Source organism: Aquarana catesbeiana, linkage group LG05 (assembly GCF_042186555.1).
Source record: "Aquarana catesbeiana isolate 2022-GZ linkage group LG05, ASM4218655v1, whole genome shotgun sequence".
In the NCBI taxonomy this organism is placed as follows: Eukaryota; Metazoa; Chordata; class Amphibia; order Anura; family Ranidae; genus Aquarana; species Aquarana catesbeiana.
In genome coordinates this window covers 550,225,267-550,251,325 of record NC_133328.1, presented here as the reverse complement: position 1 = coordinate 550,251,325, position 26,059 = coordinate 550,225,267, and the positions used below count along the sequence as shown (strand labels likewise).

The window sequence follows — 26,059 nt, the reverse complement described above, 5'->3', positions numbered from 1 at the left end:
AGCCGCGAAACCAGAAGAAACGCAGAGGGAACATGTCAGCTCCCTCAGTAGTGACCGGGCGGCCCTGTGGGAGCTTCGTTCTAAGGTATTTTATAATCAGGTAGTATGTGGTGCATTCTAGTCAGGGCCGGTACAAGGCAGGGGTGGAGGGGGCAGATGCCCTGGGCGGAGGGAGGGGGGCGCAGGTGAAGTGTGGCAGTGTTCTTCACAACTGTGTGTGACTGTACACACTAGCCACCAGCGCCGCTAACAGCTATAATCACGGCTGATCCCAGGCAGGTGCTGTGAGCAAGGGCAGAGGGGGGTGGGGCCCCGAAGCCCAGTTGCCGTGGAAACTCTTGTCGGCAAATGATAGGGACGGCGAGCAGGTGTGAGAAGGAGAAACTGTGCTGCCCCCCTCCTCCCCCCCTCGAGCCGCCGCTGTCAGGAAAGGGCTCTGTTTCCGGCCCATTCCCCCTCCTTCTTTCGGTCAGCTCTCAGCAGCGGGGAGAGCGGCTGTGTCTCTGTGTAGAGAGAGCAGCTGCAAGATCTTCTTCCCCCCCTTCTCCTTCTGCTGTACTTGGGAGCGGGGAGTGGCGCCCTCTCCTTCCTATTGGGGAGAAGAAAAAAATAGATCAAAAAAGGAGCATAAAGGAGGATCATGGGATATGTAGTGCTGAGGACTAGCCCAATTTATTCCTAAGATGGAAACTGCAGCCCCCAGCATGTCGAACTGAAGGGGAGAGAGAGAGCCAGTCTATGGATGGCAAGTGACATGTTGCATCTAGCAGGAGGTGACAATGGTAAGTGACACGTGGCATCTAGCAGGAGGTGACGGTGGTGGTAAGTGACACGTGGCATCTGGCAGGAGATGGTGGTAAGTGACACGTGGCATCTAGCAGGAGGTGACGGTGGTGGTAAGTGACACGTGGCATCTGGCAGGAGATGGTGGTAAGTGACATGTGGCATCTGGCAGGAGGTGACAGTGGTAAGTGATACGTGGCATCTAGCAGGAGGTGACGGTGGTGGTAAGTGACACGTGGCATCTGGCAGGAGATGGTGGTAAGTGACACGTGGCATCTGGCAGGAGGTGACAGTGGTAAGTGATACGTGGCATCTGGCAGGAGATGATTGTGGTAAGTGACATGTGGCATCTGGCAGGAGATGGTGGTGACACGTGGCATCTGGCAGGAGGTAAAAGTGGTGACACGTGACAGCTGGCAGGAGGTGATGGTGTTGACATCTGGCAGGAGGTGACAGTGGTAAGTGACACGTGGCATCTGGCAGGAGGTGACGGTGGTAAGTGACACGTGGCATCTGGCAGGAGGTGACGGTGGTAAGTGACACGTGGCATCTGGCAGGAGGTGATGGTGTTGACATCTGGCAGGAGGTGACAGTGGTAAGTGACACTTGGCACCTGGCAGGAGGTGACAGTGGTAAGTGACACGTGGCATCTGGTAACAGGTGACGATGGCAAATGACACACTGCATCTGGCAGCAGGTGACGATGGCAAGTGACATGTGACATCTGGCAGGAGGTGACAGTGGTAAGTGACACATGGCATCTGGCAGGAGGTGACAGTGGTAAGTGACACGTGGCATCTGGCAGGAGGTGATAGTGTTGACATCTGGCAGTAGGTGACAGTGGTAAGTGACACGTGGCATCTGGAAGGAGGTGACAGTGGTAAGTGACATGTGGCATCTGGCAACAGGTGATGATGGCAAGAGACACGCTGCATCTGGCAGCAGGTGACGATGGCAAGTGACACGTGACATCTGGCAGGAGGTGACAGTGGTAAGTGACACGTGGCATCTGGCAGGAGGTGACAGTGGTAAGTGACACATGGCATCTGGCAGGAGGTGACAGTGGTAAGTGACACGTGGCATCTGGCAGGAGGTGATAGTGTTGACATCTGGCAGGAGGTGACAGTGGTAAGTGACACGTGGCATCTGGAAGGAGGTGACAGTGGTAAGTGACATGTGGCATCTGGCAACAGGTGATGATGGCAAGAGACACGCTGCATCTGGCAGCAGGTGACGATGGCAAGTGACACGTGACATCTGGCAGGAGGTGACAGTGGTAAGTGACACGTGGCATCTGGCAGGAGGTGACAGTGGTAAGTGACACATGACATCTGGCAGCAGGTGCGGGTGGCAAGTGACATGCTGCATCTGGTAGCAGGTGACGGTGACGAATTACACGTGGCATCTAGCAGCAGGTGACAGTGGCAAGTGACACGTGGCATCTGGCAGCAGGTGAGGGTGGCAAATGACATGCTACATCTGGCAGCAGGTGACGGTGGTAAGTGACATGTTGCCCTGTGCTGAAAATCAATGCAGGACACTTTGCAGAGGGAATGGTCGATTTTTTTCTTACACTCGGGGGGGGGGGGGGCGCAGTTTGCCATCTTCGCCCTGGGCACCGAATGACCTTGTCCCAGCACTGAGTCCAAGGAGGTGCATGACATCTCCTGGGCTTATCTCTAGTATTTATATCTGACAGTTTTATTCCACTCCCGGAAGATATCTATCACTGTATATCTGAGAGCCCACTGGTGCTTTAGGTCTAAGCATCTTCAACATTAGAGTTGGTGCAGCTGCCCCTCCCTATCCTGCTGCCTTATCACAGAAGCCTTTGTATTATGCAAACTCATTCACAAAATACAAAGGCTTCTCTGAATGGGCAACAGAGGGGAGGGGTGTACACAGCTGCTCTGTGTGTGTCTCTCTCTTCTCACAGCCCCAGTGTCAGTGCATGGTCCGGCTCCAGATATAAATAATAGAGATACGCTCAGGAGATGTCTTGTACCTCCTTGGACCTAACTCATAGCGTGCCTTCACTTTTTACAAAGCTGCTGAATTCCTGGAATTCAACTTTAACAAAAATTCAATACACAAAAGTAGATATTCTTGAAGCTCATTAGATTAAGAGCGATATCTATTCAAATGATATTTGACTATTTGAACGGCAAGGCTGTGGGGGATGAGTACAGAGTCCGCACATCCCGACATTCACACCTTGTGCTCTCCTATACACAGGATCACGCCGTCTCCATTCCCGGCATGTGAGAATGAGCTGGGAATGTACACCGCATGGAGTAGAGCACAACAGGAAACTGCTTGGGGTTCGGTAGATGTAAAGGAGATCGAATAGAGACTGTACAATCAGATTGTAATGTGTATGGCCAACAACCGAGCACAACTTTCCCACCTACACTTCTTTATTTTAAAAGAAAATTTTAATGTAACCCCAATTCCAATAAGTCAGCAAAGTGTGCTCTGCTTTTACCGTGAATGTGATCTGTGTGCAAAACCACACAGAACATTTCTCCAACCAACTCTTCACAATCTGGGACATCCATGTAATGATCGATGCTGGCCACTAGAGGCCGCTGTCGCCCCCCCTCTCACGCAGCCTGCGCTCTATGATACTTGGAGGTCACAAGACTCTGCGAGTGACAGCGGCATGATGGCGGCGCCCTGTGGGAGACATGCTGGCTATTGGCTGTGCAGGTTGCGGGCTCCGGTGCGGAATGTCGGGCGGTCGGTCAGTACGGCAATAACCGGAGGAAGTGAGTCCGGGCAGAGTACAGCCGGTGAAGGGGCGATGAGTCCCCCGGTGACAGGAGTGAAGGTGAGGCTCAGGTACAAATACAACCAATGGGGGACATTGTGCGGGAGAAGAGAGTACACAGCCGGAGCGGTACCCGTGTGGGCGGGATCTCAGGCTAACCAATCACAGATCTCCTCTCTGCAGATTGTGGTAGGCTCTGTTATAGAAGTTGAACTATGATTGGTGGCAGAGAGTGTCATGCTGTGGACCAGTGTTCCCCAATCAGGGTGCTGTCTGGGTCCCCGGGGTGCCACAAGCAGTTTGTCCAGGATCAGTACCATGGTGGGCCGGCCCACAGCACCAGAACAACCAATGGCATTGTAGGGCCAGGTTGCCCAGCGCTGGTTGTTGCTATGGTGATGACAACACATGACTCTGATCCAGAACAGGTGGGATACAGAGCCACCCCCAGCAATCGGGAGAAGATGGAAGTCTTCCACCTCCTTCACTTCCCACCCTCTGCCCGCTGGTGGAGCTCTAATGTGATTGGGGGAGCCTCTAACATGAAGTGGGGACTATGATGTGAACAAGGTACCTCTAACATGAAGGAAAGGGGACTCAGATATGATAGGGGGGACCTCTGACATAAAGGGGGACTTCTGATGTGGAGTTAAAGAAGTTCTGGGGTCTATAATAAAAACAAACATCCATACTCGCCTTCATACTGCAGCTGTCCCCCATTGGCTCTAAGCCCAAGAACTGAGTGTTCACATGATCACTGATCGCTCCGTTCTCCCAGAGCAGAGGGGTGACTGTCTCCGCTCTGCCCCTCCAGTGCTCACTGGAGCACTGGACAGGAGCAACTGGCTTTGGCTCTCAGCTACATCTTGCGATTCGGAGTTCACTGTCAATCGGACATCTAGGTGGATCCTGACAATATGGTCGGGCTCCTTCCAGTCCCTGGAGTGGCTCTGACATCAGCCAACAGCTGGCTTTAGCCCGCTGTTGAATGTTTTTGGGCCATAGGAGAGCACAAGTGAGAACTCGTGTGACCCAGAAGAGAAGTATGACCAAAAAGGCTTCTCTTTTATTTTCATCCAGGTGGGTGTGTATATCGGCCCAGGTTTCCTATTGATAAATAACATATACATTTTTTTGGGGGTGTCTTAAAATGTTGCAAACTTTTAAGGGTGCTGCTATGTAAAAAAAAAAAGGTTGAGAAATGCTGCTGTAGACCTGAGCACAGAGGTAACAAGGAGAAACAACTGCAGCTGTGTCTACACTGACTGTGTACATGTCCAATGATATTAGCATGGTTCTTCTGACTGCTTAGTGCTCCAAAAAAGACACACTCTAATGAGGCTATCTATTCATTAATACATAATTTTATGTATTTTCTAAGAAAAATAGTGCAAGTACCGGAACAAACCCTGGTATCAGTTCCTGTACAGCAGAGTACAGACTGGGAGAGGGAGAAGCAGCACATGGAGCCAGTCAGCAGAGGAGAGGGACAGAGAGATGAGCCCGTCCGTGTTGTGCTGCTTCTCTCACTGTCCAGTCACAGGCTGGGGGAGGGGTAAGACCTGTAAGTGTTACTAAAATAAAGTAATAAACCACCAACGCTAGTAGAAAGTTTACAGGGAAAATGAAACTCACTTCTATTTACACTCTTTGTTGTTTCCACAATCCTGCTGGTTCTTCCACCCTTCAGGCTCCATTCACACTTCTGCAACTTTGGATATCGGTCACCTGACAAGTCCATTCTTTTCAGTGGCACCCGTTCAAATCGTTACTCCAAATCCCACACTGCAATTATTAAAAAAATAAACACCGGTGCCTGGCTTCTTTTATCCCATTTTCTGTTCCGGCCCACCAACAATGTCAGCACCAGACCTCCTGCTCTATCATTTCTGGGGGGCTTTGTTATTGTTTGTATGTTGTCATGGTGATGACAGTGTCATTATACCAAATAACGCTCTCTTTGCTGTAGCCATGGTAACATATAAACAATAAAGTCATTTTTTTCTGAGATCCCCCAGTTTGGCCATAAGAACTGCCTGGAAGTCACTGGGGGCACATCAGGAAGGCGCAGACTGTGTCATATGCCCCAGGAAAGAAAAGTGCTTTATTCTAAAAAAATAAATCTATGACTGCAATGGGCTTTTATTTTAGCTGGCAGAGCTGCATGAACATGTTTTTTGGTGGGGTCCACTTTAAAGGAGAACTAAAGGCAAAACTTTTTTTTCATTTGGGATTAAGTAGGGGAGCCCTATAATCCTTGTCAGTTGTCATGTTTTTTTGTTTTTTTTTAATTTATTTTTTTGTTTTTTGCCATCTGTGTCCTCTTTCAGAGATTTCACTTCCTGTGCTATAGTCAGAACAGGAAATCTCTCCAAGGTTGTCACCAGAACTAGTGTCAGCATTGGAAGGTTTCCTCGCTATTTCTATTTTGCTGAAATCCCTGAATTTGGGATTTTCTTTCATACTCTATGAAAACAGGATGAATAAAGAATCTCCCTATTGAGGGGGACAGACAGCAATAAAAACCTGACAGGTGTTCTAATCCTTCTCCACTCTATCCAAAAATAAAAAAAAATGCCTTTAGTTAGTTATACTTTTTTTTTTTTTTTTTTAATAAATTTTTTTTAAAGACAAGAAGACAAGACAAACAAGAGAAATGCTTACATTCCATATGTAAAAGAGTTTACAACCGTACCACATAATGCATCCTATATGTCCTTTACTGTGTACTAAAATATATCTCAATAGGGTGTGGTCAGCCATTGTCAATATTGCCGAACATCACAATTACTCCAAGTCTTGTCATTTTTAGGAGTAATAACAGAAACAAGAAGAAATAGAAAAGACAGATAGGGGGAAAGAGAGATGAAAGGAGGGGAAGGAGGGGGGGGGGGAGGTAGGTGTCCGTCTCAGACCCGTCTCTTATACTGATAGGTTTTTAGAATATAACTTTATACATTTAAAGCCATGATTTCTGCAAAGGTGGGTGTGTATTTAAAGGCAACCCAACAGGACCACACATTCTTTATTAATTCAGTTTTGTTTCTAAGCGAGTACGTTAAGTCTTCCATATAGTATAATTGGTCTACCGCTATTAGCCATTGGCGTAGTGGCGGTGCCATGGGTTTTTTCCAATACTTGGGTATAAGGGCCTTAGCCGCATTTAATAAGTGTGGGGTGATAGATCTCCTATATGGTCCTATTGGCTTGTCTGTACAGTGCAATAATACCACCCAAGGGTCATTCAATACCTCCGAACCCTGGATCTCTTTGATCCAATAAAGAATTGTCAGCCAATATGGTCTTATAATTGGACAAAACCACCATATATGGGCATGGGTGGCTCATTCCCCACATCCACGCCAGCAAAGCCGGGAGACTGCAGGGAATGACCTGTGAAGAGCCTCTGGGGTGTAATGCCAACGTGTCAGTAGTTTATAGTTCATTTCTTCCAGTTTTTAGGACATTGATGATGTATGAGAAAGAGTGAGGATTGTTGACTTCTGGGTATCTGTAAGAGTTTTATGAAGTTCTTTCTCCCAGTTGTTGATGTAGCTAGGGTGGCCAAAAAAGGCTAATGATCGTAAAGCTTGGTAGAAGTATGATAGGGGTTTCTCCACCGGTTGATCCTCTACAAAGGCTGTCTCTATGGGTGTTAGATTATATCCCGTATGGGTTGTGGGAGAGACTTAACGAAAGTCGTCAGCTGATGATATCTCCATTGCGTCATTAATGGTACTGTTGGTGTAGACACTAACGATGAGTGTGGTACCACTCCAGAAGTAGATGTCACCTGGTGGAGTAGAACTGTGTGTCCAAGGTTCCAGGAGTGGGTTTTGGGATCCATATTGCCTGGTGGAAAGTAGTTATGTCCCGTTAGAGGCATCAGAGGAGAATTATATGGCCAGTTGTGTGATATACACAGGGAGTCCCAGGCCATTAGAGTGGACCTTGTGAGAGGAGATGTGCTGACAGTCAAAGATCTATACTTCCTTGGTATTCATAACAATATGTACAGATCCGATCCACAGTGATCAGTTTCTAGGGCTACCCAGAGTTTAGAGGCTTTGTGATATTTCCAGTCTGATAACCTGTTCAGAATAGCCGCCTGGTAATATTGCCTGATGTCCGGCAAAGCCAGAACTCCTTCTTTTTTGGGTCTAATAAGTAAGCTTCTCGCAAGTCTGGGACGTTTCCTGTTCCAAACATATCTGGTAATAATAGATCTTACTAGAGTAAAATATCCTATAGGAATTTTATAAGGAATCATTTGAAATAAAAATAGCAGTCTGGGCAGAATGTTCATTTTCACCACACTTATCCTTCCCAACCATGAATGGGCTAGCTGTGTCCATTTCTGTAGATCAGATCTGATTGTGTTCAGTAATGGGATAAAATTAACGCGAAACAAAGACGCTGGATTAGGTGTGAGAAAAATACCTAAATATTTCAGTGAGTGAGATTGCCAGCTAAAGGGGAAAGAACTTTTCAATTGAAACGCTCTCTCCTTTGACATGGAAATATTAAGGATTTCAGATTTCGTCATATTTATTTTAAAATTAGAGATCTGGTTAAACCTTGAGAAGGCTGCCATTAGGTTTGGGAGAGTAATTTCGGGTTGTTGGATATAAAAGAGTACGTCATCAGCGTAGGCTGCGTACTTGTGTTCCCTGTTCCCCACTGAGATCCCATGTATGTTGGTATTATGTCTGATGGTGGAGAGAAATGGTTCAAGTGATAAGGCGAACAAAATTGGTGAAAGAGGGCAACCTTGGCGAGTGCCATTATATAGGGTAAATGAATTACTTAGCATGCCATTTATTCTTAATTGTGCTGTCGGGAAATTATAAAGGGCTGATATTTGTTGTAGTAGCATAGGGCAAAGGCCTAAGTGGGATTAAGTTGCCAATAAATATTCCCAGTCCACCCTGTCAAAAGCTTTTTCAGCATCAGTTGACAATAACAGGGTGGGCTGGGACGATCCCCTAACATGAGCAATCGGTGAAAGGGTACGGAGGGAATTGTCCCTTTACTGCCTACCGGGGATAAATCCCGTTTGATCAGCAGTAACCCATTTTGGAAGCAGGGGAAGGAGCCTGTTTGCAATAGCCTTGGCATATAATTTAGCATCAAGGTTTAAGAGAGAGATGGGGCGGTAGCTTCCACAAACACTAGGGTCCTTACCGGGTTTCGGTATGATCGTAATGTGGGCATGGAGAGTTTCTGGTCGAAAATTGCCACCTGCTGAGATTGCGTTAGCATAGTTAGTTAATCTGGGGATTAGAATTTCTGTAAAGGCCCGATAATATGCCACTGTAAGTCCGTCGGGGCCAGGGGCCTTACCATCGGCCATGGATTTAATGCCACACATAACTCAGCAGATGTGAATTCTCCCTCCAGTGCACTTAGGGCTTCATTTGGAAGTTTTGGAAGATTAGCTTGTAACAAATATTCATGAATGAGTTTCGTTCTAGTTTCCTGGTCTGATGTGTGCTGATGGACGTGGTATAAGTGTTGATAAAAAGATCTAAATTCTTCTGCTGTGGCAGAAGTTTCATGTAGTAATACATCTGACTTAGATTTAATTCTGGCAATAAAATTCACCGCTTTTTTCTGTTGTAGGGAATGGGCTAACATCCTACCAGGCTTATTACCCCATTCGTGTAATCGTTGAGCGACAACACGGAACTGTCTCTTCCGATCCAAGTGTAAGAGGGCTTTTAGTTCTTCTCTTTTCTTGGCTAGAGTATTGAATACTGCAAGCGATAGTCCGGACTTGTGCTTTTTCTCAAGATCAGTAATCTCCCGTATTAGTTCTGATTGCTGGTGTATTCGTTCTCTTTTCTTCCTAGACCCTAGTTCTATGAGTTTCCCTCTGATAAAGGCCTTATGGGCCTCCCAGAGTGTACCCGGTGAGATCTCTGGGCGTGAATTGTCCCGAAAATAGTGTTGCAGTTCGTCATTTATCATTTTTTTTGTCTATGTCCTCTGTGATGAGATAGTCATTAAGCTTCCAGTTAGTAATTTTGAGTGGTATGGATGGAATTTTTAGTTTTAGCGTGATTGGGGCATGGTCCGACAAAGTAGATGTTTCAATGCTAGTGTCTACGAGGAGGGAGAGGTGGTGATGATTCATAAAGAAATAATCGATGCGTGAGTAAGAATGGTGTATATGTGAGTAGTGGGTGAAATCTTTCTCTCTAGGGTGCATTATCCTCCATACATCTATTAATTGCATATCATGTAACCGCTTACGTAAGAACGCCAGATGTTTACGTGAAATACAAGATCTACTCCGTGATGTGTCCACTAGGGGGTCCATCGAGGTATTAAAATCTTCTGCAAGGAGTATACAACCATGAGCAAACTCGCTAAGTTTTTTGAGGGTAGTAGTTATAAAGCTCACCTGATCACGGTTGGGAGCGTATAGCGTGGCTAAGGTACATGACAAACCGCCCATACTGCCCCTCAAAAACAAAAATCTACCCATTGGGTCACTCAGCATAGATTCCAGTGTGAACGGTGTACCCCTGCGAAACCCAATGGCCACTCCTTTTGCTCTATGAACATCAGATAAGCTATAGTGCCAAGTGGGATATTGAGGGGAGAAGAGTTTTACAGATGTAGTATGTGTGAGATGGGTCTCCTGGAGGAAGACCATGTCTACTCCTAAACGGCCCAGTTCTCTGTATAAATCGTGTCTCTTACCAGGAGCATAAAGACCCCGCACATTAATGGATACTATTTTCGTCATGGCCATTGGGTTCGACAGAGGAGATCCGCTTCCAGCACTTTCCAGAATGAGCTAGTCCAAGACTGAACACCAGGAAGATAGAGAGATAGAGGGGGGGGGGGGTAGGGAGAAGAGAGAGCAAAAAGAGAAAGGAAAGAGAGCATTAACAGTGTACGACCTCCAAGCGTAATATCACCAAGGGAGGTGGCATTTGTATGCACGCATAAAACTGCTGTGCACATTTGGGGTAAGCCAGGATCCCCACGCGCCCCGCCATTTTGGGCATAGACACATGAGAGCACAAGGGCCCGCGGCGCCCAAAAAAAGGAGGGCACGTGTCTCGAGGCAGCGGACAATGAGTGCCCAAAATTAGTGTGGGCACTGTCTCGCTGTCCCGGGGCCAGCTGCCTAACTTGCCGAGTACAATTAAACCAGTGCCTATGTAAATCGCTCTATAAACATCTAGGCCTAACATCATTATCCTCTAGGAGCTATCAAAGTAAGCAACCTTTTGTCCCCTAGATTATTTAGTTACTCAAATAAACAAACTATAGAAAATGTCTCAACAGGATATCCTGACTGTGATAAAATGGCAGTCATATTATTTAAAGGAACTCAAAAATACTTGCAAATATGAGGGAACTGTCACAAGTCGAGACCTCTGCTGGAACTCAGACCATTCTTTCAGCCAAGTTGAAGGGAAGAGCCTGAGGTATTAGACCGACGGTTTCGGTCCACTTTTTGCCACCGCGGTTCCGAATGATTGGGAAGCTGTGGGATAGCATCCTGCCATCCCGGTAGCTCTGGCGGGGATATGTTAAGGTCTTGACAGAACTTCTCCAGGTCTTCCGGGAATCGCAGAGTCGCCGTCTTGCCATCTTTGTGGGCGATGAGGGAGGCTGGGAATCCCCATCTGTAATTGATCGATGATGATCTAAGAAGCTCAGTCAGGGGTCGTAGAGCCCTGCGACGCTCCAGCGTCTCCCTTGCTAGATCTGGGAAAAATTGCAAGGTGGCTCCATCAAAGTCCATTGGGGCCTTTTCGCGGGCTTTCCGCATTATGAGCTCCTTTTCCTCGTAGTGGAGCCTGCAAATAATGTCCCGTGGAGTCTCAGATGACAAATTACGAGGCCTCAAAGCTCTATGTGCTCTGTCAATTTTCAAAGGGCTGTCGGCTGCACGGCCTAAGAGGCCATTGAAGATACCACAGAGGGAAGGGAGGAGGTCGTCATCACCGGTAGCTTCCGGGAGTCCCCATACCCTAATATTGTTGCGCCTGCTGCGGTTTTCTTGGTCCTCAATCTTATAGAGGGCCATTCTGTGGGATATAGCAAGGTTGCGAGTGGCGGTTTGGAGGTTTCTAATTGCGACCGTATGTCGGTCGAGCCTCTATTCCAATTCCTCGACCCGTTCCAGCACTTGCGATAGGTCCGATCGAACCGCTGAGATCTCCTTAATGGAGCGTTCCAGTCCCAGAAACAAGGCGGTCAGCTCAGACTTAGTGGGTAAATCATTCACTAGCGACACCACCCCGGAGTGTCTGGATGTGTCGTCTTCACCTTCCGAGCTGGCTGATGAGGCGGGAGAGCGTCGTCTGGGATCAGGCCGAGAATGAGGGGCGGAGCCTGAGCCTTGTGGAGAGCGGCCTAAGCCATACATGCTCAGATTGTCTTCTGGTTCCACAAGGAAACGCTTTATGGATCCAGCAGAGGGTCCTTTCTTAGGCAGGGATTTGCTGGTCCTCCTCCGCATGTTTTACTAGACGTTGGTCGGCTAGGTTGACCGGTTAAAGATGTTTAAAACAGCGTCGGCCCCGGAGCTCGAGACAAACACGTCCTCACTGCTGCATGTCGAAACCATGCCCCCCAGTTAGTTATACTTTTAACTGCAGTAGAAAAATCTACATCTCTTTTACCCTATCAGACAAGACTGTGTTGTGTGACATGGCTGTGTACATTAGGGCTGGGGAAAAAATCGATTTGAATCTTGAATCAAGTTGAGAGGTCAAATTGATTCAAATTTTCAGCAAATCAATTTTTTTAGAATTTTTTTTTTTTTTTTTTTTCACCAGGACCGGCGCTGACTCCGTGCCGGTCCTGAGGAGCTGCGGGAAGGAGTTTTTAGCTGAGGCCGCGGCTTCGGCCTAGTCCGCGAAGCCGGATGCTGTGGACTAGGCCAAGCCGTGGCCTCAAATAAAAACTCCTGCCCGCAGCTCCTCAGGACCAGAGCGGTGTCCATCAAAAAAAAAAAAACTCGATTGGAATTGTGAATCGAGTTGTGTGTTTTTTTTTTTTTTTTTTTTTTTTTTTTTATCGCAGATTTTTTTTTTTTTTTGGAGAAAATCGCCCAGCTCTAGTGTACATGTAAGCATTATAGAAGCAATAGGTATTTTTGTCAATATAAGCGTACTTAAAAAATCTACTTTCATGTTGTGAGTTCTGCCTGTCTGCTGGCTGACTCTTTCCACAGCTTCCTGGATTCCCTGCATGCTTTGGAGCTTGTCCTCTGCTGTTTACTTTCTAAGGACTACATATCCCATGGTACCTTGCTGCCTGCAAGCTGTGATTCCTGTACTGACTCCACCTCTTAAACTCCTCCTCTCAGTACCTCTGTAGTTCAGAAGGCAGGTATTCCGTCAGATTAAGCGGCCTGTCAAATCTTGTAACAGAAGTGACGTTCCATCTTGGTACTCCCCACACGCGGCTGCAGTAAGCCTACAGTCTGGAGTCGCCATGTGGACATCTTTTTACACACACTAAATCTTGCATTTCACACATATTTTTACCAGTTATGAGCTTATATTGTGAAATACAGTATTTAGAACTCCGTGACACTGTTTTGATGTTTAATTTTAAAAGCAGCGACAAGCTTGCTGATCTCACACATTTGCTAATCTTACACAAGACCGCTGCTTTTAAAATTCAACATGAAAACAGTGTCACAGACTTCTAAATACTGTATTTCACGATATAAGCACAGTTTACTGGTAAAAATAAGTGTGAAATGCAAGACTTCGGTGGGTGTAAAAAGATGTCCGCTTGGTGACTTCAAACTGTAGGCTTACTGTGGACAAGTGCGGGTGTACCAAGATGTCCGTGTCGGGATGTCACTTCTGTTACAACATTTGACGGGTCGCTAGAGCTGCACGATTCTGGCCAAAATGAGAATCACGTTTTTTTTGCTTAGAATAAAAAGATCACGATTCTCACGACGTAAAATCTTTCACATTATACCAAAAAAAAAATTGGGCTAACTTTACTGTTTTTTTTTTTTTAATTCATTAAAGTAATTTTTGGAAAAAAAAATTGCATTTGAAAGACCTCTGTGCAAATACACTGTGACATAAAATATTGCAACAATCACCATTTTATTCTCTAGGGTCTCTACCTTTTTTTTTTTTTTTTTTCTTTTTTTTTTCTTCCTTTCGTTTGACGGCTGTGGCTTCAGAAGAGCAGAGAGAATTCTTTGCATATTAAGAATTGTGAAACACTTTTGTCAAGATCGCAACAGGGAAAAAATCGCGATAACAATTCTTGATGATTAATCGTGCAGCTCTAAGGGGTCACCTAATCTGACGGAACACAGGCTCTGTGACATGTGTGACACAGCATTGCCTACTCACAGGAAATAAAGAAAACATGTCATAGAATTCAAGGAAGTACCGGTAAATGTGTGGGGACCTTCACAAGAAAAAAAAAAAAAAACAAGAATTACCTGTGCTCAAATCCCAATAGCTTTTACATGTATATAATGTATAAGGTGCTAAAGGGGAGTGACCACATGTTAACACTGCACTGTAGGGATCTTTACAAATTTACAAACTTCATGATTGTTTGGATTAAATGGAATAGGCCAGAAATAACTGAAATACAATGTGGATATAAATACATGATTTTATAATTTAACTCTATATAAGGTTTAAATTGCACATGTGCAGTTAAGGACATCTGTGGTGGTGTCAGCCCTTTACAGAGAACATGGAACCCTTCATTTCAGTCTCTGCCCCAGCCATGTGATGTGGTCAGTTTTTGGTGGAGGTCAGGCAACTTACCAGTATGTTGTTGACTTGAGGAAGGAGGTAAGCCAATGCAAACACGTAGATAATAACATCCTTGTTGATCAAACCCAGAGCCCCTTTACAGTAAGGCAGCAACTTTTACTGCAACCAACCAGCAACAGTTTTTACTGAAGAAAATATCCTGTTAGTAGTGGGGTGCCTTGAACTGATAGTCAATTTTTACAGTTGAAAACGATTGGCTGATGATTACTGTGTGTAGGATCAGGATTTGTTTTTACAACTTTCTTAACTGTGTGTGTGTGCGTGTGTTTTTTTTATTTTTTATTGAAGTAGTATGTCGGTGCATGTTTTATTTACAAGTTTAGCTATCACACATGTCCACAAGGTGGAGGTATTGCATTTGAATTGTGAGCTGACGAGAATGCAATCTCGGATTAGATTTACAGATGAGGGGGGGGGGGGGGTTCATTAGTTGGTCTCTGCTGCGTTTGGAATGCTACAGATGCCTCCTTTCATCTAATGCATACCCCCATAGTAGTTGGCATGTTATCAAATTATTCAATATTCTGTGATTTTATTTATGTGTGTGTATTGTGAATGTATACATGGCCAGCATAAAAAATGTTTAGTAGAAAACCAATATTATAACTTATGCACACTTAACTTATAACTTATAAATCAATTAACAAAATACGGTAGTTTTCATAAATGACAGGTAGATGAAGGTAGATCCTATGGAATAATGTATAACCTGAATTTTTCTTACACCTAGTCTCAGGGGCACAGATTGCTGTTAGGTTGCTCTTTATTTCAAAAGTACCAGAGATGGATGGACCTTTTGGACTACCATGTGAAGGTGAAGTAGGCCAACAAAAGACCAAAAACCTTTATAAATGATCCTTTTTTTTGCGAATTCAGAAGTTAAATTGATACAAAAGTCTTGTTTGTTATTTTTAACTAAAAAATAAGTGCAGTGGATTTGCAGAGCAGCCCAGATCCTCCTCTTCTCGGGTCACTTTTCTGTGCTCCTGGCTCCTTCCTCCTGTTGAGTGCCCCCACAGCAAGCGGCTTGCTGTGGGGGCTCCCTGTGTCCATTCAGACATGGAGCCATGCCCCAGCCTGGCCCTCTTTTTCTTCTCATTGTCTGACTGACTTTGACAGCAGTGGGGGCCAATGGTGCTGCACTGCTGTCTCAGCCAATGAGGAGGGGAGTCCTGCCCAGCTGAGACACTCCTACATCATCGCTGTATCTAGATGAGGCTCAGGTAAGTATTAGAGGGGCTAAGGGGGCTGCTGTACACAGAAGGTTTCCTTCTGCCTTCACAACCGAACCAGTGTGAGGTGCTTGGTGGAGGCTGGTTCGGGTTGGTGTACCATCCATTCATACGTCCGCAGTCACGCTGCATACAGAGAAGCTTCATTGCTAGCCGGGCTCCCGGATTTGGGTCCACATACAAGCCTGTTTTGCTTGCAATCTGGTAAGCATGAATTTTAGGCCCCTTTCACACGGGACGGATCCGTGTTGATCCGCCCCGTGTTTATCCGCTGCTCAGCGGGGATCGCTCCGCTTTCCCCAGCTGAGCAGGCAGATGACAGGGCGGGACCCGCACACTGTGCAGGGACCGCCCTGTCAGATCTCCGCTCTCCCCTATGGGGGATCGGAGGAACACGGACCATCTGTCCGTGTTCCTCCGATCCGCTCTGCAGACGGATAGAAAAATAGGATTTTCTTCCGTCCGCAGAATCGGACGAGAGCGGAGCCGGACAACATTGGGTGTTAGCGGATGTACATCCGCTGACACCCGCTATCCCATAGGGATGCATGTATGTCCGTATTTCATCCGAAAACGGATGGATGAAATACGGACATACTGTCCGCATGTGTGAAAAGGGCCTTAGGTGGTGGAGGATCACTGTGAGCTGTTTTTTTTATTTTTCTACCTTTTCACACTGGCTTTCATTGAGAGGCATCAAGGGACTCTTCTCAAATCTTTAGAAGAATTTTTTGGATTTTCTATTTTTATGAACTTTGCCATATAGTACCATTTTGTACAATCGTGATTTCATATAATATGACATTCTTTTGCAACATTTTTGTTTATATTCACTTTGGTATGCATTAATTTATTTATTTGCACTTATATAATATATGGTATAGTGCAGTTTTTTCCTTGTTTTTTTCATTTTTTTCCCCATTAATGCACACACATCACCCCATATTGACAGAAAAACACAGAATTGTTGACATTTTTGCAGATTTATTAAAAAAGAAAAACTGAAATATCACATGGTCCTAAGTATTCAGACCCTTTGCTCAGTATTTAGTAGAAGCACCCTTTTGATCTAATACAGCCATGAGTCTTTTTGGGAAAGATGCAACACGTTTATCCCACCTGGATTTGGGGATCCTCTGCCATTTCTCCTTGCAGATCCTCTCCAGTTCTGTCAGGTTGGATGGTAAACGTTGGTGGACAGCCATTTTTAGGTCTCTCCAGAGATGCTCAATTGGGTTTAAGTCAGGGCTCTGGCTGGGCCATTCAAGAACAGTCACAGAGTTGTTGTGAAGCCACTCCTTCGTTATTTTAGCTGTGTGCTTAGGGTCATTGTCTTGTTGGAAGGTAAACCTTTGGCCCAGTCTGAGGTCCTGAGCACTCTGGAGAAGGTTTTCGTCCAGGATATCCTTGCACTTGGCCGCATTCATCTTTCCCTCAATTGCAACCAGTCGTCCTGTCCCTGCAGTTGAAAAACACCCCCACAGCATGATGCTGCCACCACCATGTTTCACTGTTGGGACCGTATTGGACAGGTGATGAGCAGTGCCTGGTTTTAAGACCAAAAAGTTCTATCTTGGTCTCATAAGACCAAAGAATCTTATTTCTCACCATCTTGGAGTCATTCAGGTGTTTTTTTGGCAAACTCCATGCGGGCTTTCATGTGTCTTGCACTAAGGAGAGGCTTCTGTCGGGCCACTCTGCCATAAAGCCCCGACTGGTGGAGGGCTGCAGTGATGGTTGACTTTCTACAACTTTCTCCCATATCTCGACTGCATCTCTGGAGCTCAGCCACAGTGATCTTTGGGTTCTTCTTTACCTCTCTCACCAAGGCTCTTCTCCCCCGATAGCTCAGTTTGGCCGGACGGCCAGCTCTAGGAAGGGTTCTGGTCGTCCCAAACGTCTTCCATTTAAGGATTATGGAGGCCACTGTGCTCTTAGGAACCTTAAGTGCAGCAGAAATGTTTTTGTAACCCTGGCCAGATCTGTGCCTTGCCACAATTCTGTCTCTGAGCTCTTCAGGTAGTTCATTTGACCTCATGATTCTCATTTGCTCTGACATGCACTGTGAGCTGTAAGGTCTTTTATAGACAGGTGTGTGGCTTTCCTAATCAAGTCCAATCAGTATAATCAAACACAGCTGGACTCAAATGAAGGTGTAGAACCATCTCGAGGATGATTAGAAGAAATGGACAGCACCTGAGTTAAATATATGAGTGTCACAGCAAAGGGTCTGAATACTTTCCGTCTCCACTGTAAATCTATCAACAAAAGATACATAAAATCCTATAGGAAATACATAATCAAATACTGATGCACTGGGGAGAAGATTTCTACATTCTCAATCTGCCAGCTCAGGTGCTGCATAGCAAAAAAATGTAACTAAACTTCAGCTTTTACATGTATGTATGTATATATGGTCAAAATATAAAAAAAAAAAAAAAAAAATTCCACTGTATTTCAATTTATTGCTTACTCCTTTTTTTTTATTCTGAACAATCTTGAAGTTTGTAAAATTAGTAACACATTTACTTCCTTGAATTCTTTGACTCCTATTCACTATGCCCTGTGAATATGTATTTGCTGCGTCTCACAAAATGCTGTCTTAACTACCGAGGAGTTTCAGGAGGCAAAGTCAGTACAGGAAACGCACCACTTCATCACTCATTTCAGGCAGCAAGGTGCCATAGAAGCCTTATAAATCAACAGCAAATCAAAGTTGGGCTGAAACTACTAATCATTATTAAAATGGATTATAATCAATATAAAAAATAGTTGTCAACCATTTTCATTATGGATTAGTTGGCCTGCATACAGAATGCATTATTAGTTTACATATCAGGAAATACAGTGCAGCACACATACAGCTCAGTACACCGTCCAGTACATGTCAGTAAGTGCCTTAGAACTTGCGAAAGTGTGAGGAGCAATGCCTCATGGGACATGTAGTCCTGGGCAGGAGAAGGAAGTGTTTTAAAGTGATTTCTAAAAGCAGAAAGGTTTTTTTTTTTTTGTTTTGTTTTTTTTTTAATCTTAATGCATTCATTCCATTAAGGTAAAAAAAAAAAAGTCTGTGACCAGCTCCCTAACCATATAGCTGGTTATTTACACTCACCGCCAACTTTATTAGGTACACCTGTTCAATTGCTTGATAACATAAATTGCTAATCAGCCAATCACATGGCAGCAACTCTAAGCACTTAGACATCTAGAGGTGGTGAAGATGACTTGATAAAAGTTCAAGCTGAGCATCAAAATGGGGGGGGGGGGGATTCAAGTGACTTTGAATGTGGCCTGGTTGTTGGTGCAAGACGGGCTGCTCTGAGTATTTCATAAACTGCTGATCTACTGGGATTTTCACTCACAACCATCTCTAGGGTTTTTCCAGAGAATTGTCCGAAAAATAGAAAATATCCAGTGAGCGATAGTTATGTGGAGGAAAATGCCTTGTTGATGTCAGAGTAGAATGGGCAGACTGGTTCCAGATGATAGACAGGGAACAGTAACTCAAGTAACCATTTTGTTAAAACCAAGGTATGCCGAATACCATCTCTGAACACACAACACATCGAACCTTGAAGCAGATGGGCTACAGCAGCAGAAGACCACTTCTGTCAGCTAAGAACAGGAAACTGAGGCTACAATTCACGCAGGCTCACCAATATTGGACAATAGAAGAATGGAAAAACATTACCTGGTCTAAGGAGTCTCGATTTTAGCTGCGACATTCAGATGGTACACTCAGAATTTGGTGTAAACAACATGAAAGCATGGATCCATCCTGCCTTGTATCAACAGTTCAGGCTGATGGTGGGGTAGATATTCTCCTGGCACACTTTGGGCCCCTTAGTGCCATTTGAGCATTGTTTAAACACCACGGCCTACCTGAGTATTGTTGCTGACCATGTCCATCCCTTTATGACTACATTGTACTCATCTTCTGATGGCTCCTTCCAGCAGGATAATGCACCATGTCACAAAGCTCAAATCATCTCACTACTGGTTTCTTGAACATGACAATGAGGTCTCTGTACTCCAATGGTCTCCACAGTCAACAGATCTCAATTCAATAGAGCACCTCTGGGATGTGGTGAAATGGGAGATTTGCATGTGCAGCCGGCAAATCTGCAGCAACTGTGTGATGCCATCATGTCACTATGGACCAAAATCTCTGAGGAATGTTTCTAACACCTTGTTGAATCTATGTCATAAAGAATTGCCGCAGTTCTGAAGGCAAAAGGGGGTCCAACTTGGTACTAGCAAGGTGTACCTAATAAAGTGGCCGGTGATTGTCTATTTACCACTGCATATAGACATTCAAGATTAAATTGCCTTTTTTAAACCTAATTTAAATTAACAATGATACACCAACTTTTTTTGAGTTTTTTATGCGATTAATGGAAACAATAATTGGCCAACTAATTGATTATGAAAAGAATTGTTGCGCCATAAGCCTGGTTCATACCTGTGTGATTTGTCATGTGAATTGACCGTTCCAAATCACATGACGTGTCCCGCCTTATTGTTGGCAACGGAACCATTCAAATTGCTGCAACTCATGTAGCAGCGACTTTGAAAAACCTTCCTGCACTACTTTTTACTGATTTAATTGCAACTTGCATAGACTTCTGTTAAACGAGGTCGCAAGCTGCAATGAAATCGTAGGTGCGACTCGCACTGATCTCAATTGCAATTTCAAAGCCGCACCAGTGTGAATCAGGAGTAAATCAAAGAAATTGGCAGAGAAGGGGCTGCAAACCAGGCAGGGAATCCATGCGGGGAAAGAGATGGCCAGCAGACAGGCAGCATTTCCAACGTGAAAGGAGATTTTCAAGTAAACTCATATTGGCAATATATGTATTGTTTGTATTGCTATTACAATGCAGATGTTATAAAAGAAAAGCGCATGCTGTGATCATGGATCTCTTATAAACACACTTAAATCCTCTAAAAATGTTCAGTGTCCTGCATCAGCTATGACCTGACATCTGATGCAGAGGAATGTTAACTATTGCTTCATGGAAGCAGGTTAAACCCTATTCTACTATAACACCTGAAGGGGATTGAAGGAGAAGTTTCCAGTTACTAAAAAGAAAAACAAACATATATACTTCCCTCTATGCTGCAGCATCACGAAGATGCTGCAGCTCTTCCCAGCCGGCTCTAAGACTGAGAACTGAGCAATCACATGACTACTGATCGCACAGTTCTTGGTTCTTCTCGGAGCAGAGAGCAGTGACTCTCAATTCTGCCCTTTTAGCACTCACTGGAGTGCTGGGCTGGAGAGGTGGTGGGTGCACATGCTGTCGGCTGATTCTGAGTGACAGGAGAGCACAAGTAAGGGCACTCCTATGACCCAGAAGAGACGTATGGCCACAAAAAGCATTGGCCATACCTCTCTTTTTAAGGTGTTCATGTTGGAGACACAGAAACCCCAAAAACATTTAGTTGTTTTCCAAACAAGGTCTGTTTTCTGTAATGCAACATATCGCCTTATTTAGTCCAATACATGATAATTTCCTGAATGAGACTTGTCCCGTTGACTGTGGGGATTATTAGGCAATAGGAAAATGTTTTAGAAGGAGAATGGTGTGTTGGAAAGTTTGCAGAAGATGCCATGGTCACACTGAAGTAATGGCAGCAAAGGAAAGACGAGAGAATCTCTTGTTCATCCCATCAATTCTGAGACTTCTGTGTACAGAAGGATGTGAGTTGAACACCACCTTGGTCTTCATGCCTAGCCCGAGCAACTGCACTGATTTGTGTCTTGAGGAAAGTGTAGGCTTCTTCATACAGAATAACTTTGAAGGCCTTGAACTTCTCCTAAAGACTCGTGTACTTCAGGCCTGAGACAGTTGCTGTCCCCATACCTGTCTTTTGGGTGCTGTTGACCTGCAAGACTTGTCTTCATGTTAACGACTCCACTGGATCAATTGAAACTCCTTTAAATTTCTGAGCCAGTAAAATCTGAACTACAAGATTTCTGTTACACTTCAACAGCTTGGCATCTACTTAGCATCCTGTATTTTCACCTAGACCATGGTGGAAGCTCTAATTAGACAGGCTTCCATTTTTTCTTTTTACAGATTTTCATGGTTGAGTGGAGTGTAGCTTTAATATGTGATTGATGAGAAGAAAGGACTTTGTTATCAGCATGGACAGTGAGCAGGAGACTCTTGGAAGAAAATGGGTGTCCTTCATTTCTTTATTTTTTGGATTGCACCCTCTTGAGCTGAGATCAGCATTCACAGTGCTAATGAGGGGTTATGTGAGAACGTATGGTGACAGAATATCTGCCTCTAATGGCCTTTGGTTCAGTCTCCATGGCGATGTGATTTCTCATTTCCCCTACACCTGCGCATTATTCTGAAGACGAGGAGACAGGGAACAAGATCCACTTCCTTTTTGGAGATGTTCATATTTGACGAGTGTCATGGAGTGTGTGATATGGATGTTTTCTCCTGCTGCTTCTCTATGTACTAGGCCTTATTAACTAGTTGAAATTCTTAAAAGCGCTAAAACTTTCTTGCAGTGCTAAAATCCACTCTGAACTTCAGAAACCATTATCTGCTTGTGGCTATAATTTTATTTAAAATTGAAAAATGGATTATAGACTAAACACAGCATTCAGTAATAAGCTGTAAGCATGGCTATTTTGTTTTAGTGAAGTTTGACAGAAAAGCTAATGATGCCACATCAGACTTCTGCCTCTAAAGCTGCCATTGCCATAGACATTAATGTGCGCAATATAGACCATGTAAGCATTGCAGTCAGACGATGACCGACTCAGATGCAATGACCGAATATCAGTAAAGGTGCTAGAGCGCAAACTTATCTCCTAACCCCCCTTTAACTAATCGCTGGCACAGGAAGAAGAAAAAAAAAAGTCCCCTTTTATAAATCCCAATCTAATCCCAAGTCTTCTCTTCTGTGTGTGGGAGGAGGGGTCCTTCTTTGTGATGTTGACCTTTCCTTTTGGCTGTCCAATGGCGGGGTTCTCTTAGAATGCAGGAGAGGAGTTCAGGGGTGATGTCACCATGAGGTGACTTCTGGAGACTGGCTGGCGGATGCCATTCCCTTTCACCCAGAAACGGCACCCACAAAAGAAATGTATAGCGGACAATGGTGAGTAAGACTTTCTTTACAAAGCAAAGTTAAAATAAAACTGGGTGTGAAGGGGGTTTTATTTTTTCCCATGGATGGGGCTTTAAAGAAGAATTCCATGTATGGATACAGTAGTTACATTGGCTTAGTCAAATGTAGCTATGCATATACCATACCTGTGAAATTCCTCTGAAAGCTGGAAATCATTGAAGTATGCACCACTCCAGTGATCTCCTCCATTAGCTTCTGGGTCCCGTGCCAAGCAGTTGCCCTTCTGCATTGTGAACACAGGAGGTTGCCTGCTTGGTGGAGGCACCATTGAGAGATCGATTTGCATTTCCTCAATGGTTGCTAAGTTCTCTTGATTGGATGAGGTGGGCAAAAGGGACCTCATCCATTAGCGAGTACTTTCCATTCTTGAGAAATTGAAAAGCGTTGTCTGAATGGCACCCATGATGATCAAGCCATCTCTTATGTTCAGTACACAGCAGGCAGCCACTTGACATGGGACCCAGAAGCCAGTGGAGATCACTGTAGTAGTGGTGCCTACTACAGTGATTTCTAGTTTCCAGAGGGCTTGGCAAGGTGTGGTACATGCATAGTTGCATTGGTCCAAGTTGGACCAATGTAATGTAAAAATATCCTGGAATTTAGCGTTCATTCCCTTTCACACAGGCGCCTCCGCTAAGTGTAATTCGCTTGCTCAGAGGGGGATCTCTCCACTGATCCCTGCTAAGTAGATGGATGACAGGTCCGTGTCCGCTCTGCTATGCAGAGTGGACACACACACAGTCCCGCTCTACTCTGAGGCAAGTGAATGAAAATGGACCGCCTGTCAGTTTCTATCCGATCTGCCAGACGGATGGGGAATAGGACCACCATCTGTCCGTTTTTGGCGGATGGAATCAGATTGGATGGTGGCGGGTGTCAGCGGACATGTGCCCACTGACATCCACCACTCCATTGAGGAGACTGGAGGGGGTCCGATCAGGTCCGCCTGAAAAACTGACAGGTGGATCTGATCAGGCAGCCCGAGTGTAAAAGGGGCCTTAAAGTATAACTAAAGGCAAAACGTTTTTTCATAGGCAGCAGAATGGCTGAGCACCACTCAGACCAACTCGATATTGTTCCGGGTATGAGACGAGAAGTCTCTGTCTCACAGCCGGAGCCCAGCAGTACATACAGTGCTAAGTGCTGCTGCAGCACCTAGTGGAGGAAATACTTTGTCTGAACCAGCATGGTTCAAATGAATGATTTAAAGTGAAGGAAAATCCACTGTGCAGTCTCTCCAAAATGCAGCTGACTTGTGTCATATTTCATGTACTGCGAGTAGGTGCTGAGTGTTTAGTCAACCTCAAAGTTCAAAACCAACTCAGGTGTATTTCAGGAGGTGAACCAACATTAGGCAAGACGCATGACTTCTAATTACTTTTTTAGAAAGGGCTCAAAAATTGTCAGCAGCTTGTTTTTTTTATTTTTTTTTAAGGCACAATGATGTAGGTCCTGGAATTTGTAATGTCGAAACCTAGACATTGGTAGAATATGTAGCCAAAGACTTCTATAATAAGGAATAATGTGAAAAAAAAGAAAAAACCTTTTCTTAATGAGTTGCCTGTTAAATTGATTTTTTTTTTGCCATATTATATATTGCAGACAGCCACCAATGAGAAGGAGACCTTTGCTTCTCTGCTTCATCATTCCCCACTTATTCAGATGGGTCCAGCAAAGGACAAGATAGTTGCTGGGACAATCTTCCTTGTTGTTGACAATGACCTGTACATCGATTTTGGGGGCAAGTTTCACTGTGTATGCAAGAGGCCTGAGCAAGATGGAGAGTGAGTAGAGACAAGCTACATTGTAGTGTGTTTTTTTTTTTATTTTTGTGTTTGTTTTTTTTGGTTTTTTTTTTACCCTTTTTTTACCCCATTACCTGGGGTTATCCTGCTAGCTAAAAAACTAAAGAAAAGTAATGACCACAGTTCTGATTGTTTGACAGAAAGGTTCTCATTATGACTTTCCACTATCCTCCCGTTAGATAATTTTTCAGCTCGGTATAAGAGAGAATTGATTGTGATGGAAAGTCATTTGGTTTACTTTATTCTGGAAATAGATCATGATGGGCTGTCTGGCTCTTCACAGAATGGAAAAAAATCAAGCTTGTCAGAGTTCAATTTTTGTGCTGAAAATGTTAATCCTTTTTAATGTTAAACTAATCATACTTAGGCTGGCCATAAATGGTCGAATTTTGAAAGAATTTTCTTTTGAAAATCAGAAAATTTGTGCGTTTTGTGATCCGATGATGCCACCATTGATTTGAAATTTGGCCAACCAAGCCTTCAATTTCACCTCATGTTGCTACAGAAAATAATTTTTGTGGCTGGGAATCTTCTTTTCTTTTCTTACACATGCGCATTTCTTTTTCCATTACATTTCTTGCGCGATTCTCTCTTTGATTACAAAATCGTTAGTTTTTCAAAAAATTTCCAACATGTCCGATTACTCAAGTTTGATGGCTGCACAAAAATCGGCTGTTGTTGCAGCCCACTAATGGTGCGAAATACGAACAAAAATTCTTAGATAAGATTTCGAAAAAAAATTCTTTCTAAATTCGACCCGTGTATGGCCTGCCTTAGTCGTCCTAGAGGTATACGTTTTTTTTTTTTTTTTTTTTTACCTTAATTTACTCTTCATTAAAGGATAAGTTCACCTCTTAGAAAAAAATAATAAATGCACTTTTTTTTGCAGGTAAAAAAAAGTGCATTTAATTTTTTTTTTTTTCGTTTTGAGCCTGTAAAGCATTGCACCAGTGATCTTCTAATTGCTGGTGCCATGCAGGTCTCCTTCTCCTATGTCAATACATCTGTGTACCTATACATCCCGTATGGGCAGGCAGGCAGATACACTGACAGGAAGAATCAATTAACTACCACGGCGCTCCACAGTGTCATGGTTCATTGAGAACTACAAACCAACAACTGCAAAGGATGCCGGGGCTCATAGTTCATTCACACACAGAGCTGTGTTAATGAATGATGCAGCCGTGTGGGGGCAGTCCCACATGGCCGCGCTGTTTTCAAATTGTGACACGGAGTGCTGGGAGAAGATCCCCTACACACTGTCACAGAGAGGGGAGCGCTGGTGGCAGGAGGTGGGTAGATAGGTGAATGGTACATGTTACACTCTAAATATGGGTGTAACATGCTCCTAAAGGTGAACTTATTCTTTAGAGGATTAGAGACTCTTCACATAGCAAAGTGAAACTCACTTTGAAAAGTGTATGTTTACTTAGAAGTGTGAATCACTGTAAATAAGGTGAACCAGTTTTCACTTTACCTATTGTATCATAGGGGGATTAACAGAATGGATCTTTGCTTGCAAGC

The 26,059-nt window shown here is 44.3% G+C and overlaps 1 protein-coding gene across 1 annotated transcript in view; it reads left to right on the top strand.

The window, feature by feature from the left end:
- The window catches only part of TPD52 (tumor protein D52), a 343,871-nt gene that overhangs the window by 207,399 nt on the left and 110,413 nt on the right, over positions 1-26,059 (top strand). The window contains exon 7 of the mRNA XM_073631856.1: positions 24,348-24,514. Coding sequence (XP_073487957.1) covers positions 24,348-24,514 — 167 coding nt within the window. The remainder of the gene's footprint in view (positions 1-24,347; positions 24,515-26,059) is intronic.